This window comes from Apis cerana, linkage group LG10 (assembly GCF_029169275.1).
Source record: "Apis cerana isolate GH-2021 linkage group LG10, AcerK_1.0, whole genome shotgun sequence".
Classification (NCBI taxonomy): Eukaryota; Metazoa; Arthropoda; class Insecta; order Hymenoptera; family Apidae; genus Apis; species Apis cerana.
In genome coordinates, this window is record NC_083861.1 from 637,789 (window position 1) to 652,526 (window position 14,738).

The 14,738-nt window shown below is 22.5% G+C and overlaps 6 protein-coding genes and 1 non-coding gene across 10 annotated transcripts in view; 4 read left to right on the top strand and 3 right to left on the bottom strand.

The window, feature by feature from the left end:
• Positions 1-412: 412 nt before the first annotated feature.
• Positions 413-485, top strand: Trnam-cau (transfer RNA methionine (anticodon CAU)). The gene has a single exon. It is a non-coding gene; the product is annotated as a tRNA-Met (tRNA).
• Positions 486-721: 236 nt separating this feature from the next.
• LOC108003760 (RNA-binding protein NOB1) lies at positions 722-2,761 on the bottom strand. The gene is made up of 6 exons (XM_017066240.3): positions 2,618-2,761; positions 2,366-2,498; positions 2,065-2,288; positions 1,566-1,968; positions 1,159-1,493; positions 722-1,049 (listed from the first exon to the last, which is right to left on the bottom strand). Exons 1-6 carry the CDS (start codon positions 2,687-2,689, stop codon positions 789-791), a joined length of 1,428 nt encoding a protein of 475 aa, XP_016921729.2. The 5' UTR covers positions 2,690-2,761; the 3' UTR covers positions 722-788.
• A 508-nt stretch (positions 2,762-3,269) lies between these two features.
• On the top strand, positions 3,270-5,057 carry LOC108003772 (fas-associated death domain protein). The gene is made up of 4 exons (XM_017066259.3): positions 3,270-3,603; positions 3,691-3,846; positions 3,921-4,051; positions 4,125-5,057. Exons 1-4 carry the CDS (start codon positions 3,270-3,272, stop codon positions 4,254-4,256), a joined length of 753 nt encoding a protein of 250 aa, XP_016921748.1. The 3' UTR covers positions 4,257-5,057.
• On the bottom strand, positions 4,061-11,510 carry LOC108003773 (eukaryotic translation initiation factor 4E-1A). 2 transcript variants are annotated; one of them, XM_017066260.3, is made up of 4 exons: positions 11,415-11,510; positions 5,495-5,673; positions 5,083-5,400; positions 4,061-5,005 (listed from the first exon to the last, which is right to left on the bottom strand). In XM_017066260.3, exons 1-4 carry the CDS (start codon positions 11,448-11,450, stop codon positions 4,891-4,893), a joined length of 648 nt encoding a protein of 215 aa, XP_016921749.1. In that variant the 5' UTR covers positions 11,451-11,510; the 3' UTR covers positions 4,061-4,890. The 2 variants fall into 2 exon arrangements, with proteins under 2 accessions (XP_016921749.1, XP_016921750.1); XM_017066261.3 differs by lacking the exon at positions 11,415-11,510 and adding an exon at positions 6,083-6,167.
• LOC108003769 (MATH and LRR domain-containing protein PFE0570w) lies at positions 6,986-9,989 on the top strand. 2 transcript variants are annotated; one of them, XM_028669674.2, is made up of 6 exons: positions 6,986-7,130; positions 7,379-8,047; positions 8,111-8,613; positions 8,691-9,087; positions 9,174-9,506; positions 9,636-9,989. In XM_028669674.2, exons 1-6 carry the CDS (start codon positions 7,119-7,121, stop codon positions 9,690-9,692), a joined length of 1,971 nt encoding a protein of 656 aa, XP_028525475.1. In that variant the 5' UTR covers positions 6,986-7,118; the 3' UTR covers positions 9,693-9,989. The 2 variants fall into 2 exon arrangements, with proteins under 2 accessions (XP_028525475.1, XP_016921744.2); XM_017066255.3 differs by having other exon boundaries at positions 7,019-7,215.
• LOC108003771 (proliferating cell nuclear antigen) lies at positions 10,124-12,460 on the top strand. Its single transcript, XM_017066257.3, has 4 exons — positions 10,124-10,787; positions 10,954-11,119; positions 11,204-11,348; positions 11,731-12,460. Exons 1-4 carry the CDS (start codon positions 10,567-10,569, stop codon positions 11,982-11,984), a joined length of 786 nt encoding a protein of 261 aa, XP_016921746.1. The 5' UTR covers positions 10,124-10,566; the 3' UTR covers positions 11,985-12,460.
• LOC108003768 (uncharacterized) overlaps positions 11,638-14,738 on the bottom strand; it is a 124,506-nt gene continuing 121,405 nt past the window's right edge. Inside the window, exons 9-12 of one of the 2 annotated variants that reach the window (XM_017066253.3) lie at positions 14,160-14,681; positions 13,965-14,069; positions 13,747-13,896; positions 11,638-13,672 (exon numbers count right to left, since the gene is read on the bottom strand). In XM_017066253.3, coding sequence (XP_016921742.2) covers positions 13,286-13,672; positions 13,747-13,896; positions 13,965-14,069; positions 14,160-14,681 — 1,164 coding nt within the window. In that variant the 3' untranslated portion in view covers positions 11,638-13,285. The remainder of the gene's footprint in view (positions 13,673-13,746; positions 13,897-13,964; positions 14,070-14,159; positions 14,682-14,738) is intronic. The other variant, XM_017066254.3, reaches the window with a different exon arrangement.

The window sequence follows — 14,738 nt, forward strand, 5'->3', positions numbered from 1 at the left end:
TAAAAATTCATATAAAATAAATTAAATCAATATTAAAATAAATATAATTTATTAAAATTAATTATATTCATTACTAGCATTACTAGAAAAAATTTTATCAATCAACTTAATTTTGAAAATATTATTTAATGGATTTATTTTAAATTTAATTAATGTTTTTATTAATCTATTGTAGCAAATTTATACATTATTTAATAAATATATATTTATTAGGAATAATAATATATTACTATTATATATATTATATATAATATAGTACATAGTATTATATTTAAATATTATATATTATATTATATATTGGTACTTTTCAAAATAAACTATTTTACCATAAAATAATTTTTATATATCATATAATTTTGTTTAATTATCGATTATAGCAAAGACATATTTTATTATAGAAACAAGCCTATAAGCCTCGGTAGCGCAGTAGGCAGCGCGTAAGTCTCATAATCTTAAGGTCGTGAGTTCGATCCTCACCCGGGGCAAGTTTAGATTTTTTACTATATAAATATCATGTTTATCATAAATAATAAATACTAATATTAATTTATATATTTTCGTTTATTAAATTTTATTATTACATTATTAATGCTTATAATTTATTAAAATATTTAATATTGGAATAAAAAAGTAAAAATATAATAAAAATTAAATATTTATATACTTAATTTATATATTCAAAATAAATGATTTATGATATATGATTATATATATAATAATATATTATATATATAGTAATTTATTTATATTTTTTTATTATCCAAATATAAATTCAAAGATAAAATTATTTATTTTCTTTTTCTTCTAACTTCATTTGGATTTTTTTGCATCCAATATTTAACAGGATTTTTTGCCCTTATGCCCAACATAGCTGATTTTGAATATACATCACGCATAATAAATGGAGAATATTCAGCTATATTATCATCTTGTAAAGGATTATATTTGGTACGTGCTAATCGTGTTGGTTTTTGATCTGGAATTGGTTGATCTTCACAAAGAATGGGATTGTTTGCATGTTTGCCACCTTTTGGCATAGGTAATGAGAACTAAAAATATATAAAATATAAAATAAAATCTATAGAATGTTAATATTAATATCAATATACATAAAAATTTATATATTAATTAACAAAAATAAGAAAAAATTAATCATACTCTTTTTCCTTTTTTTGAAATTGGTCTTCGGAAATTAATATGAATTTTTTGTTTTCCTTCTTCATTCAATGTAATTGCAACTCTTTTTAATGTTTTATTACCGCAACTAGGACAAAAAATTTTCGTCATAATACTAGTAGTTTTATAACATGCATAACATCTAAGAATATATGTTTGCATTTGTTTAATTATTTTTCCATCTAATGCAACTACATTTAATCCTATTTGTTTTAAAACATTTTGCATAGCAAAATCCATTGTTAAACAAGCAACAATTACAGATTTTTGTTCAAGAAAATCTGAATCAAGTTCTTTCTTTATATTATAAATATTTCCTGAAATAAAAAGAATATTTTTTTTCATTCATATAATTATTTTTTATATGAAATTATTAAAAAACATTTTACCAGGTGTAATCCAACCACTATCACTATCATCATCATCATCATCATCATCATCATCATCATCATCATCATCATCATCAATTTTATTATTTTCATATTCATTATTCTTATTATTAATTTTATCATCATTTTTTTTTATTGGAATAAGAATATCATCAACATTATGTTTAATATTATTTTTATTTTGAACAACAAATCTTGTTAATTTTGAAAATTTGATAGATAAATTTTCTATACTGCCTTGATCTATATCAGAATATGCTGTTTTATAATCAATACCGGTAGAAGATTCACTATAATTTGATTCAATTTCATTTTCTTTTTTTTCTTTATGATTAATATTCTTTATATTATTTCCAAAATTGGTTTCTATTTTTTCTTTATTATTTTCTTCATTAAGAGATTTCTAAATAAAAAAATTAAAAAAATTAATTTAATTTAATTATTATATTAATATCATTTAATAAATTTATCAATAAATTATATCAATGGAAATATTTACTTTTATTTTTAATTCTTTTTCTGGGATATAAAAACCAGCTAAAGATGTACGAAAATCCATAGCTTTTTCAATATTAGAGTCTATAGTTTGTGCAATTATTGGCTCTGTTCTTAAATGATTAATTCCTACTTTTTCTTTTTCTAACTGATATGTTAATGCAATTATTTTTATATCAGTTGCTGATAAACTAATATAATCACCAGTTTTTTTAGCAAATTCTGTAACTATAAATATAAAAAATATAAATAAATATATTATATTTATATATATCAAAATGTTATTTAAATAAAATTATATTTACCAAATTTAATGTTTTCAGAATATGCATTTTTTATTTTTAAATCATATGGTAAGACAACTAATCTTCTTAATTGTCTTTTATTTATAACCTCATTCACTACATCTTGTTCTGTTATTATATTAACACCAATATTCTAAAATTAATATTTATTATTAAAATTATTACATATATCATATAGTATTATAAAATTATACAAAATTAATATTGTAAAAAATAAATTATATTAATTTTATATTTTAAGAAATATTTTACCTGTAAAGATGCATTTCGGATGAAGGCACTTGTATCAACAATCAAATATTGTATTTTTTGAGATTCATTCATATTTAATAATTTTAATAATATATATTCACGTGTTTTGAAAATTTAATAATTATTAAGATTAATCAACGTTTTTATGAATATCGTATATATTGTATATATTGTATATATGACTATATAACTAATCTTAGTTATACACTTATTATACTAAGATTTTTATATGAAAAGGTTATGCTTTAAAGGTTACATAAAAACTCCTAAAACTGTTTAATTTTTAATATATTTAATATAATAATAACAAAATGCAATTTAAATTTTATTGTTATTAACTATTATTTTATAGTATTTTTAAATATTTTAAAATAGAAAAAAATAGAAAATATTTAATCTATAAATTTTATATGAAATTTTAAAATAATTATCAACTTTAAAATAAATAAATTAAATTTGTATATATTATTTAATATGTTTAAATTTAAAACTTTTTATAAATTTGAAAAATAAATTTAAAAGTTTTTTATTAGAAAATTTTTTAAATAAAAAATATATTTATTTTTATTTTACAAATAGTTATTTGGTATTTTTAAAATATATTTGAAAACATACTTATTAATAAAGGGAATTTCCCTTGTTAATTAGCAATATGGAATTAGAAATAAAATATATATGTTTACAAGAAGAATTCTTATCAATTGCTCAATATTATATTAATAAAAATATATTAAATATACTTAAAAAATATTATGCAAAATATATAAATTCAAATCGTAAATTAAGTAAAATAAATGATTTAAAAACATTATTGAAAGTATTAGAAAAGCGTGATTGTCTTAATTGTTATAATATAGAACCACTTATATATATTTCAAATAACTTTTTAAATGATTTTCAAATACAATGTAAAGTGAGAGATTATAAAATTTATGTTCAAAGCGTACAGTATTGTTTATCCTTTAATATGTATCAAGAATCAAAAGGTAAATTCCATCGTTTTTATTTTCATATTATGGAGTTATTTTAATAATATTTTTAATTATAATATATATTTATATAATTTTTAACAGGAAATAAACATGACAATAAATTCAAATTATCAAATATAAGTAAAAATAATACATCAGAAATAAAAGTTTCTAGTGAATTTGAAAATCAATCAACATTAGAATACAAAAATGTCAAAAGCAATCTTTTCACACAAGAAATGGAATTACAACAAATATGTAAGAATAAATTTATTCTTTTTAATATATAATATTAATTATGAAATTAATATACAAAAATCTTATTTTTTAAGTATTATCACATTTAAGTAAAAGAATTGGTCGTTCTTGGAGAGATACTGTGAGATATTTAAATATACCTGAATATCAAATTGATGCAATTCAGAATAAACATCCTTTTGATTTGAAAGAACAAAGTTATGAAGTAAGAAAGTACAATTAAAATGGATTTATTTCAAATATAATTCTTTACATATAGTAACATAAATAATTTGTAGGCTTTGAAATTATACATAACCCAATATAGTGACAATAATTGGAAAATAAATTTAATACATGCTTTAGAAAAAGCAAGACGCAAAGATCTTAAGGAACTTTCTGAGAAATTAATATTAGAATCAAATAGTTAATAATTTAAAGGAAATTAAAAATAAAAAATAATAAAAAATAAATATTAATTTTTTCAATATATTTGTAAGAAAAACTTAAATATAATCATTTTCCAAATAATTATGAAAACATTAAATATTATTATGCTATCTTAAAGTGAAATAGATTGCTGTATTTTGTTATTGATTGAAATGATTTAAAACTGGTAAACCTAATTTATAGGTTTCTTAAAAAAAACATTATTTAGCAGTCTTTGTGACTTATAAGGAATGAAAACAATATATATAAAAAAATTGTTTGAATAAATATCATAATAGAAATTGCAATTGATATTTTAGCTATATTTTAAATACAGCAGCCTAATGTGTATACTTTATAATCTATTTTTAAATTATGTATGATATTGATATGAATTTTTATATCTATTGTATACATTTGTACTTGTATACACTTATTATTTATTGTTGAATAATTTTTATTAAGAAAATATTTAATTTTAATAAAAATATGTAGGTTTTAATCATTTGTTATTAAATTTTTGTCTCATTTATTTTGTTTAGTAATCTAAATTTTGTGTAATATCCACATTAATAATGTATGCATAATGTTATTTGAAAAATTTTTAATGAATAGTGATAATAACATTAATAAGATTTAAACAACATAAGCATTCTTTGTTTGACTTCCTACTTTGACCATAACATCTTTATGTATTTGATAGCCTATAGTAACTTTGGATGCAATTTTTAATCTTTCTCTTAATTTACGTCTGTAAAAAAAAATGATGAAGTAATTAAATTTTTCATCAATCACTTGTATTATATTTATGTTAATTATTATATTTACCCAATTTCCATAACACTATCTTCACTATTAGCATTTGCAGTCCATACACCAATTTTATCTCCTTTTTGCCTTACATTTACAACAGCCCCACAAATATCATCTGAATATCCATTAAATGCTTCACCAATCATACATAAAAGAGTTTCTAACCAAAAGTGATCTAAATCTGTATTTCTTTGCTTTTTATCTAAATTTATAAGCCATCTTCCACCACATTTATTGGCATTATCTTCCCACATGGGTCGGATTCCTTGTTTGAACATGCTATAGTCACAACCTTGTTTTAATTCTGATGCTGCCTTTATATGATTATATAAACTGTTATTAAAATATAAATATTATTAGTGAAAAGAATATAACAATAATAATAAAATTAAAAAATTATTTAATTTCAAGATAATATTAAATTTACCTCCAGAAATCTTCAGCTGTATCAAAACTTGTAACTTTTCTTTGACTTTCTTCCCATGTTTTATTTCTATCTGGTTCATAATACCAAAGAGTCCATGTATGTTGAAGTGGATGTTTGATTAAAACTTCTGGGGGGAATTCATCGAAGTTTACTACTTCTTGCTCCTTCCTTTCAACTTCCTACACATGATTATATTCATAATTCCAAAGTTAGCTTTTTTAACCTTAATGATTTATTTACGAATGTTTTACTTTCTATTGTTTTCTATCGATTTCGTTTATTTTATATAAATAAAATATAAACAACTAAATTTTATATATTAGTGAATCAAATTAATTAAAATAATATTACAGATTATTTTAATATTAGTAATATAATATGCCTTTTTTTAAGCTCGTTAGACAGTTTTCACCATGCTTAGGAACAGATGGGAGGGGTAAAGAGCATTGAAGTGATCACGTTGTTTAAAAAAAAAAATATTTATATTTTTTTCCAATATTTAATCAAATCGTAAATGAACTTGGAAAATATATATTATGATATTTTTACAATATATGTAATATGATAAAAAATATTAGAAAAGAATACCTCAATTTCTTCTGTATTGCTCGTAGCCATGTCACACAAACTATACGCACAATATGCTCGTTCAGTGAACTAACAGTAAGGGCATCTGTCGGCAAAATTTTTACACAAAATTTCTTTTTCCAAAGACAGAAATGTGAAATTGCATCGGCGCACCGGGAAATTACCGCAATAAAATTTAAGCAAAGTAATTAGGAAAGAATAAAACAATCATTAGTTTTACTATATTATTATGTCATTATAAAAAAAGAAAGGAAGAAAAAAAACAATTGCGATACACTGTTTTATATCTAATCTTTTTTTATTCTTTTTTCGTTTTAGCAAAACCAATATTATTTTATTATAATAATTTTTTTAACGAAATGTATTATTTTAAATAATATAATGATAATTTGTTTTGTTTTATTTTCTCCTTTTTTTATTTACCGCAATTGTTTCTTTTTCTGATATTTTCTTGTGTTAACATATATCTAAAATATAATTGAAATCATAAAAATCTTAATAAATTTATTTATATATTTTTATAATAATGATTTTATTATATTTATTATATTTTTATAATTTTATTTAATGAAAATATATATATATATATACATATATATATATATAAATGTGTATACTTAGTATCATTATATATATGTATACTTATATTATACATGTAATGATATTTATTTTTCGTTTTAAAATATAAAATAATCAATTCATAAATTATATTTAAAAAGTACAAAAATTATATAATATAAAATAAATTAATAATAAATTAATATAAGTTAAAATATAATTTTTTTAAAATTATAAAAAATAATACATATTTAGAGAAAATAAAAATTATTTATGTAATTATTATAATAAATAATATCGAATATATTTTTTAGTCAATATAAAAAATTTAAAATAAGGGTTGGTATTCCTGTGATATATTTTAACAATCAGCAGTTTGATATTGGTGGTTTTCGCTGATTCGTATAATGTTGTATTTACATTATAATTTAGAGAACATAATTTTTGTCTAAAGATTATCGATAATTTTATCTTCATTATGAAACGTTCGGTAAAAATTTATTTTTCTATTCCCTATATAAGTTAATGATATATGATAATTTATATTTATTTCATTTATGGTATTTTTAGAAAAGGTTAGTTTGACAGCGCGCGATTGTATAAAATATTTTTGTATATTTAATAAATCAATCGAATATTGATAACATTAAATTAATAATATTAAGTTATAAATTTTTTTATGTTAATAAAATTTTTATATATCTTGTTACTTTTAATTCATAATTGTTTATTTTTCAGATAACTGAAGAAAATAGGGAAACAAAGCGATCTTTTGCTAAACAAGAATGTATTAATTTTGGATATGAAGGTTCCTATCCTTCTTATACTTCTTCTTCATCTCCTTCAACTGTCACACAACCTTTACCAGGACAACCACCATTACCTCCTATGCCTCCTCCTTCTAGTAGTGTTCCACCACCTCCTCATGTATTTGGACCAGTGCCTTCTCAAGTTACATCAATACAAGCATGGACACCTCCTACACCATGGCAATGGATAACACCTCAAACATCTCCTTTACCTCCTCCACCTCCACGTGATATGACTACAAATTCATTTCAAAGAGAAATGCCTCTTAGAGGTAATTACATACGGCGAGAAAGATTTACACACACTAAAAGTAATATATATATTCAAAGAAATAACTTTCATCGTAAAAACAGAAGACTTGCAAGATTTGGACATACTCAAACACAGTTTGATCAAGCAACATATTTTGGTGCAACATTGAGTAATAGTCTTGGTTTGGAATGGCAGAGAAATAATTATACTACATCTACAGGTGATACAATTATGAATCATATGCCTGTTCCTCTTCCTAATCATCCTTTACCTCCTATACCTTCAGGGATTTTAACAAATAGACATGGAAAAGAAACTTCAGATCAAGAAATTAAAATCATTCCAGTAAGATATATAAAAGTTAGATAAATATATTTATTTTATTTTATTATTGATTATTTATTTTAGGAAGAAGTTGTAGGTAAAAAGCTTAAACAAAGAAAACCAATGTCTCAAAGTTATCCTAGTCGACCATGGAATAGAGAAGATGCAGAAAGAGCTTTAAAAATTGAAAATGAGTACAATAAAACAGTTAAAGCTCAAAGTTTAATAATTAAATTTCCAGATCCTGACCTAAATAAGGATATTGTTAGAGAATTTCATCCTGGTATTCAAAATATTCATTTTCAAAGTCCTAGTGGTCCTAGATATTGTTTTATACAAATGGCAGAAAGTGTTGATATTGATGAAGCTATAAAAGAATTAGAAAAAATACCTTTTGGAATAGGTCATTTAACAGTTGAAAGAAAATCTCTAAGAGATGAAGATAATCCAATGCCTGAAGAAATAGATCCTTATACATTATATATAGGAAATTTACCAGAATCTGTTAATGTTAATGAAGTAAAAAATAAGTTTCCAACAGCTGCTCGAGTAGATGTAGGATATGCACAGAAAATGAGAAATACTCGGTGAGATATTTATTTTATAAACTAAGTATATATTATTTTATATTTTCATTCAATAATTCATTTATTTTATTTTATAGATATGCTTTTATAAGATATAATAGTGTAGATGAATCTATATCTGCTTATAAACAAGCACATGATTTAATGTGGGATACCAGAAGTATTATTGTAAGATTTAGAAGACAACGTGGCAATACTTGTCTTCCTGGAGAACCAAAACCTAATGTTAAAAAAACTAAAGAAGAACCAAATAGTAATTCTCAAATAAAAAAGTGTCAAAAAATTAATCACATTGAAAAGAGTGTGACAAAATTAGAAACTGATACAGAAAATAAGGTACAAGATAATTGTAATAAAATGCAAAATAAAACATCACAGATTCAAGAACAGAATACAAATTTGCAATCATGTTCTTCTTCTTCAACACCAACTTCAATCACTTCAGCTAAATCAGGACAACAACAACAACCATGGGTACAAGTATATTACATAAATATTGCATATTAAAAAAAACGTTTCAAAAAAAAAAAATAAAAACAAAAAATGATCTTTTTTTTTAGACTGGTCAATCACCTCAAATACCTTCTGCATCTGAAGCTCCTCCGCCTTGTTCAACTGAGAGAGAACCAGTTACAGAAACGATAATGCTTACAGAAATTAAAGAAGAGCCAGAAGATTATGAAGAAATGGAAATGTCATGTAATATTGATGATATAGATGATGATGTAGATGATGATGATGATGATGATGATGAAGAAATAGAGGAAGAAGACGATTCGGATGATAATGATGAAGATAATGAAGACGATTATGAAGAAGATGATGAAGAAGAAATAGATGAAACTGGAATTAACAAACAAGAAGAAATAACAGAAGATAATGAACCATCAGATGTATGTAAAATATATTTAGTCACTACGTTAATTAAAATTAAATATATTTATAATATAATTATAGTATATATATTAAAAATAAAATACAGAATTTTAGATAAAATTCATTTTTTATAATTTTTGTTTCAGCATCTTGATCACATGTTTAATCAATTAGAGAATATGGTTGGTAATATTAGTTTTTAATATATTCGTATAATTTGTAATATCAATTACTGAATTTCCATATTAATCTTTAATTTAAAAAAATAATTAATCTTTGATTTAAAAAAAAAGAAAAAATGTCATACACAATATGTAAATAATTCTAGTTTAAAAATAATAAGTATAATGAATGAAATTGCATTTATTTATAAAAATAAATATTACTAGTTATGTATTATGTACTTTTACATCAAATGTGTTTTTATCTCATAAATTTTTACGCTTAAATATGGATATATCTCTATGTAAACAATTATGAATATAATTAAATTTATTTTTTGTATTTTCAGTTAAAGCTATTTTTTAAAAACATTTTTAATTTTTAAAAATTTGTTAATAAAGCAATATTCATTAAAGTTTATTTTTTAACATAAGATTTTATATTTTTTTTATTAATTTTTTCTTTTGTGTGATTTAAACATTTTTATTCGAAAAAATATTATATAAAATATTAAATAATGTTTTTTCTAATAATTTATATTATGATTCATATATTTGCGATTTGTATTTTAAAATAAAAATTTTGAAATATATTAATAATTATATATTAAATAAATAATATATGAAATATGTTTATGTAAAATAATCAAATTACAATTTGTATTAAAGAAAAAAATTGTTTTATTATATTTGAATTATGTGAATTAATTCAATCAATTTTAAACCAAGATTTTGTTAGAAAATTATAGAATTTTTAAATTGAATATATTTCCGGTACATATCAAATGCCATCTATTTCCTAATAGTTGGGTAACAAAGCGCGGGTTATCGTTACGGGTGTAATAATTCTATTAATTGTCAATATTTGTTATATTTATTAATTGTGTGAAGAAAAAAATCTAAAAAATTAAGAAAAATGTTCGAAGCGCGTTTAGTACAAAGTGCGATTTTAAAAAAAGTATTAGATGCAATAAAAGATCTTTTAACTGAAGCCACGTTCGAATGTTCCGATTCTGGCATTCAAGTACAAGCAATGGATAATGCTCATGTCTCTTTAGTTTCTCTTAATCTTAGAAGCGATGGTTTTGATAAATATAGATGCGATAGAAATTTGTCAATGGGCATGACTATTGCATGGTAAGATGATAATTTTAATGCAATATTTATATAAGGTTATGTCTTTTTTACAATAAGCAAATATTTTCAAATATATAGAAGTATTATATTTCTATTTCTTAATAAGATTTTATATATATAATAATAGAATAATACATTTATTATAAATAAAATAAACTATTTTTAGCATGTCCAAAATTCTACGATGTGCTGGTTCAGAAGATACAGTGACATTACGAGCAGTAGATAATCCAGAAAATATTACATTTATATTTGAATCACCAAATAAAGAAAAACTTGCAGAATATGAAATGAAACTTATAAATATGGATCAAGAACATCTTGGTATTCCTGTAAGATTCTACACATTATATATAGAATTTTTTTTTTTAAATAATACAATGTAATGAAATATAATATATTATAATATATTACAGGAAACTTCATATTCATGTGTTGTAAAAATGCCATCTCAAGAATTTTCACGTATTTGTAGAGATTTAAGTCAATTTGGAGAATCAATAACATTTTCATGCTCTAAGGAAGGTATAAAATTTAGTGCTTCTGGAGATTATGGACAAGGTATATCAATTTCTTTTGTTATAAAAAAAATGGTAGAGTATGTACAGACATTTTAATTATACTTACATTAGTTATATAATATTTATTATGTTTGGATAGCATCTTGTAGTCAACACTTTTCAAGCACAACTGTTATATAGTTACTGCTTGAAATAATATGCTAGAATGTGTTTGTTTGATTGACCTTCATTGCTATGAAGAATATATTATATGTTTATATACGTGTCTGTTTATATTTATGTATTTAAAGGAAATATTTTTTCCATACTAAAAATCATTAAAATACAAATGAATTATAAAAAGTATATATTGCAAAATGTAAAAATATATCTATACAATTAATATTATAAATTATGATTGCATATAAATTATTTTTTTTTAGCTACTGTTAAATTAGCACAAACAGCAGATGCAGATAATGAAGAAGAAGCAGTAATTGTCAATATGCAAGAACCAGTAAAATTAACATTTTCATGTCGTTATCTTAATTGTTTTATAAAGGCTGGACCCTTATGTGCACAAGTACAATTATCAATGTCTAATGATGTGCCTCTTGTATGTGAATACAAAATTGGAGATATTGGACACATTAGATATTATCTGGCACCAAAAATTGATGATGATGAAGAAAATTAATTTTTTTTTAAGATTGGAATATTTTTTTTATCTTGAATATTTTTTTATATAAGTTATCAATATAGCATTACTTTAACTTTGTATACTTTGATTTTTTTACTGTTATATTTATCATATTATTAAAAAAGAATTAAATATTTTCAAAATCTTAATATAAATAGTGAATGATAAACAAAGATATTTTGATATTCATTATTGAGGAACGATAAAAGGATAATTAGAAATACTTTGAAGGTAATATATTTAAATTTTACATTTAAAAGTCATTTGGCTCGTCACAGTGTTAGCGCAACGTGAAATTGACACTAAGATTCATCATTGACACAATCATGATAAACATGGTAATATGGTGTCATTCTTATAAGATTTGTAATTGTTACTGTTTCATAAACTGTGACAATATTTTGATAATATTGCATTTTTTTTATATGTAAGAAGAACTCAATATATTTCCAAAACATTTGATAAATTTTGAATTATGTGTTATTTCTTATATCCTAGCCTAATTGAAATTTAAATTTTTCATTTATTTTTAGTTGTCTTATTTCTTATATCTTTTATGTATAAGCTAGTTTAATATAAAAATACATAATTAACTTACGAGCTGAGGGAATAAGTGGGCTACCATGGATGGAATAGCCTAAAAGTATACAGTAAAATCTTACATAATTTGGATCTCATATAGTTACTAAATAATTATATATTATATATAATCAATAGATGTTGATTTATACTATAAATTATTTTACACGCCCATACTGCGAAGACCTGTTTATCATTAATTCTTATTTTTATGCATTTGAATCAAATCAAATAAAATATTTTCCACATCTTGTTCTATGTTCAAAAGTAAATTTAAATAGCAATAAAACAAGATACTTTGGCAATAGTAATCAGCCTCTTTAGTTTTAAAGCCCTGATATTGCTTTTTTCTTTTTAATATAATACACATTCAAAACTAAAACAATTATTTTTTTACATAATGAAATACGCATTCATGTTAATACGTAATCAAATTTAATGTAAAAGGAAAATATGAAATTATCTATTTAAAATTAATGAAACTGTTAATACTTATTCATTTTCAAAAAAGATACCACATACATCGATACTATCGGTAATTATTTGGACCAATTTGATAATTTGCTTATGCGAGATTATCAATGCATATATCAATGCATATATTGTTTTTTCAGTCTATAAATATAATTTTAAAAAGTGTGAGATGTTATGTGGTACTTGCCCTGTAAATGAAGTATTAACAAAAAAAAACATGTACAATTAAAAAATTATGTAAGGGCTTAAGCATTCGTGTTGCCATTACTCCCATATAAACTGGGATGTACATATTTGTCATGCAATGTCCTTAAATGCCTTAATAAATTACTTTTTACGTTAAAGCCTTTTTTACAATAGGAACAAAGAAAAGGCTTTTCCCCCGTATGCGTTCTTTGATGAATTACCATTGACGCATGGCTTGGAAATTCTTTTTGACAAATGTTACACAATTTTTGATGACTATGAACTCTTTTTGGTTTAGGAGGCGCTGAGTTATTCATTAGAGCTAATTGCTCTTCTGTATGTTCGGTTTGTATATGACGTACCCATTCTTGAGGTGTTGAATACATATTACCACAAAGATCACATTTTAAAGGTGGAAAATCTTTGCTATCGTCATCTACGTCGCCCTAAAAAATACATACATAATAATAATTTTTAATTTAATATATAAAATATTAACTAATATTTTATTTATTCTTACCTTCCTCTTTTTTCTTCGATTTTCGGTCATATCAGCATGTGTAAATTCAATATGTCGTACCCAATCTGATGGTCGATTAAATGTTTGACTGCACATATCGCATGTTAACGGGCTGTATTCTTCTTCTTCATCTGCACTATGTACGATTTCCTGTAATGAATTGTAATACACATTTTTTGTTAAAAAAAACTTTTAAAATAAATTAAAATATTATATACCGGTTTTATATCAATCTCGTGATCTATCGTTAATGATTCTGACGGATCAATAGTTTCTTCCCAAATTGGTTCGTCTTTTACTAAAAGTTCTAAATTCAATTCAGTCTAAAACACATAAAATAAAAATATTTTATTATATTTATATATTAGTATATTACATAAGATATATTAGTATATTATATGAGATCATCTTACATTTTCGCCATCTTCACTTTTAGATTTATTAGATTCTACATCACTATTGGTTGTTTTTCTTTTTTTACCATTGTTTTCCACATTTTCTTTATTTTTATTTTGTTCATTATTTTTATTTTCCTCTAAAACCTTTTTAGATTCTGGTTCATTAGTTTTCTCTTCAATTTTTTCAATACTTTTTCTTTCTGACATAGGTTTTTGAGGTTGAATATTATTTTGTATTGGTGTATTCTGTTGTGTATTTTCAACAATTTTTTCCGCGCTCGGTTGAACCAATTTGATTTTTTGAATTTGACCAGTTAAAGGTGGCTGCTCCCGTTTTTCTCTATCCATTTTCTGATTATTCGATTGTATATTTTCTTTTTTACTTCCAGTATTAGATCTCCATAAACCACGTACACGTAATATATCGCCTGCTTTTAATACACCTTCTAATTGATCATTTGTTACCGTAGCTTCACCACTATACATATATTGAATCAGTATTTTTAATGTACGATAACCAATTTCTGTTGGTAATACCTGCAATATAATGAATAGAATATTGTCTTGTGTATTTTTTCATTAAGAAAAGCCAAT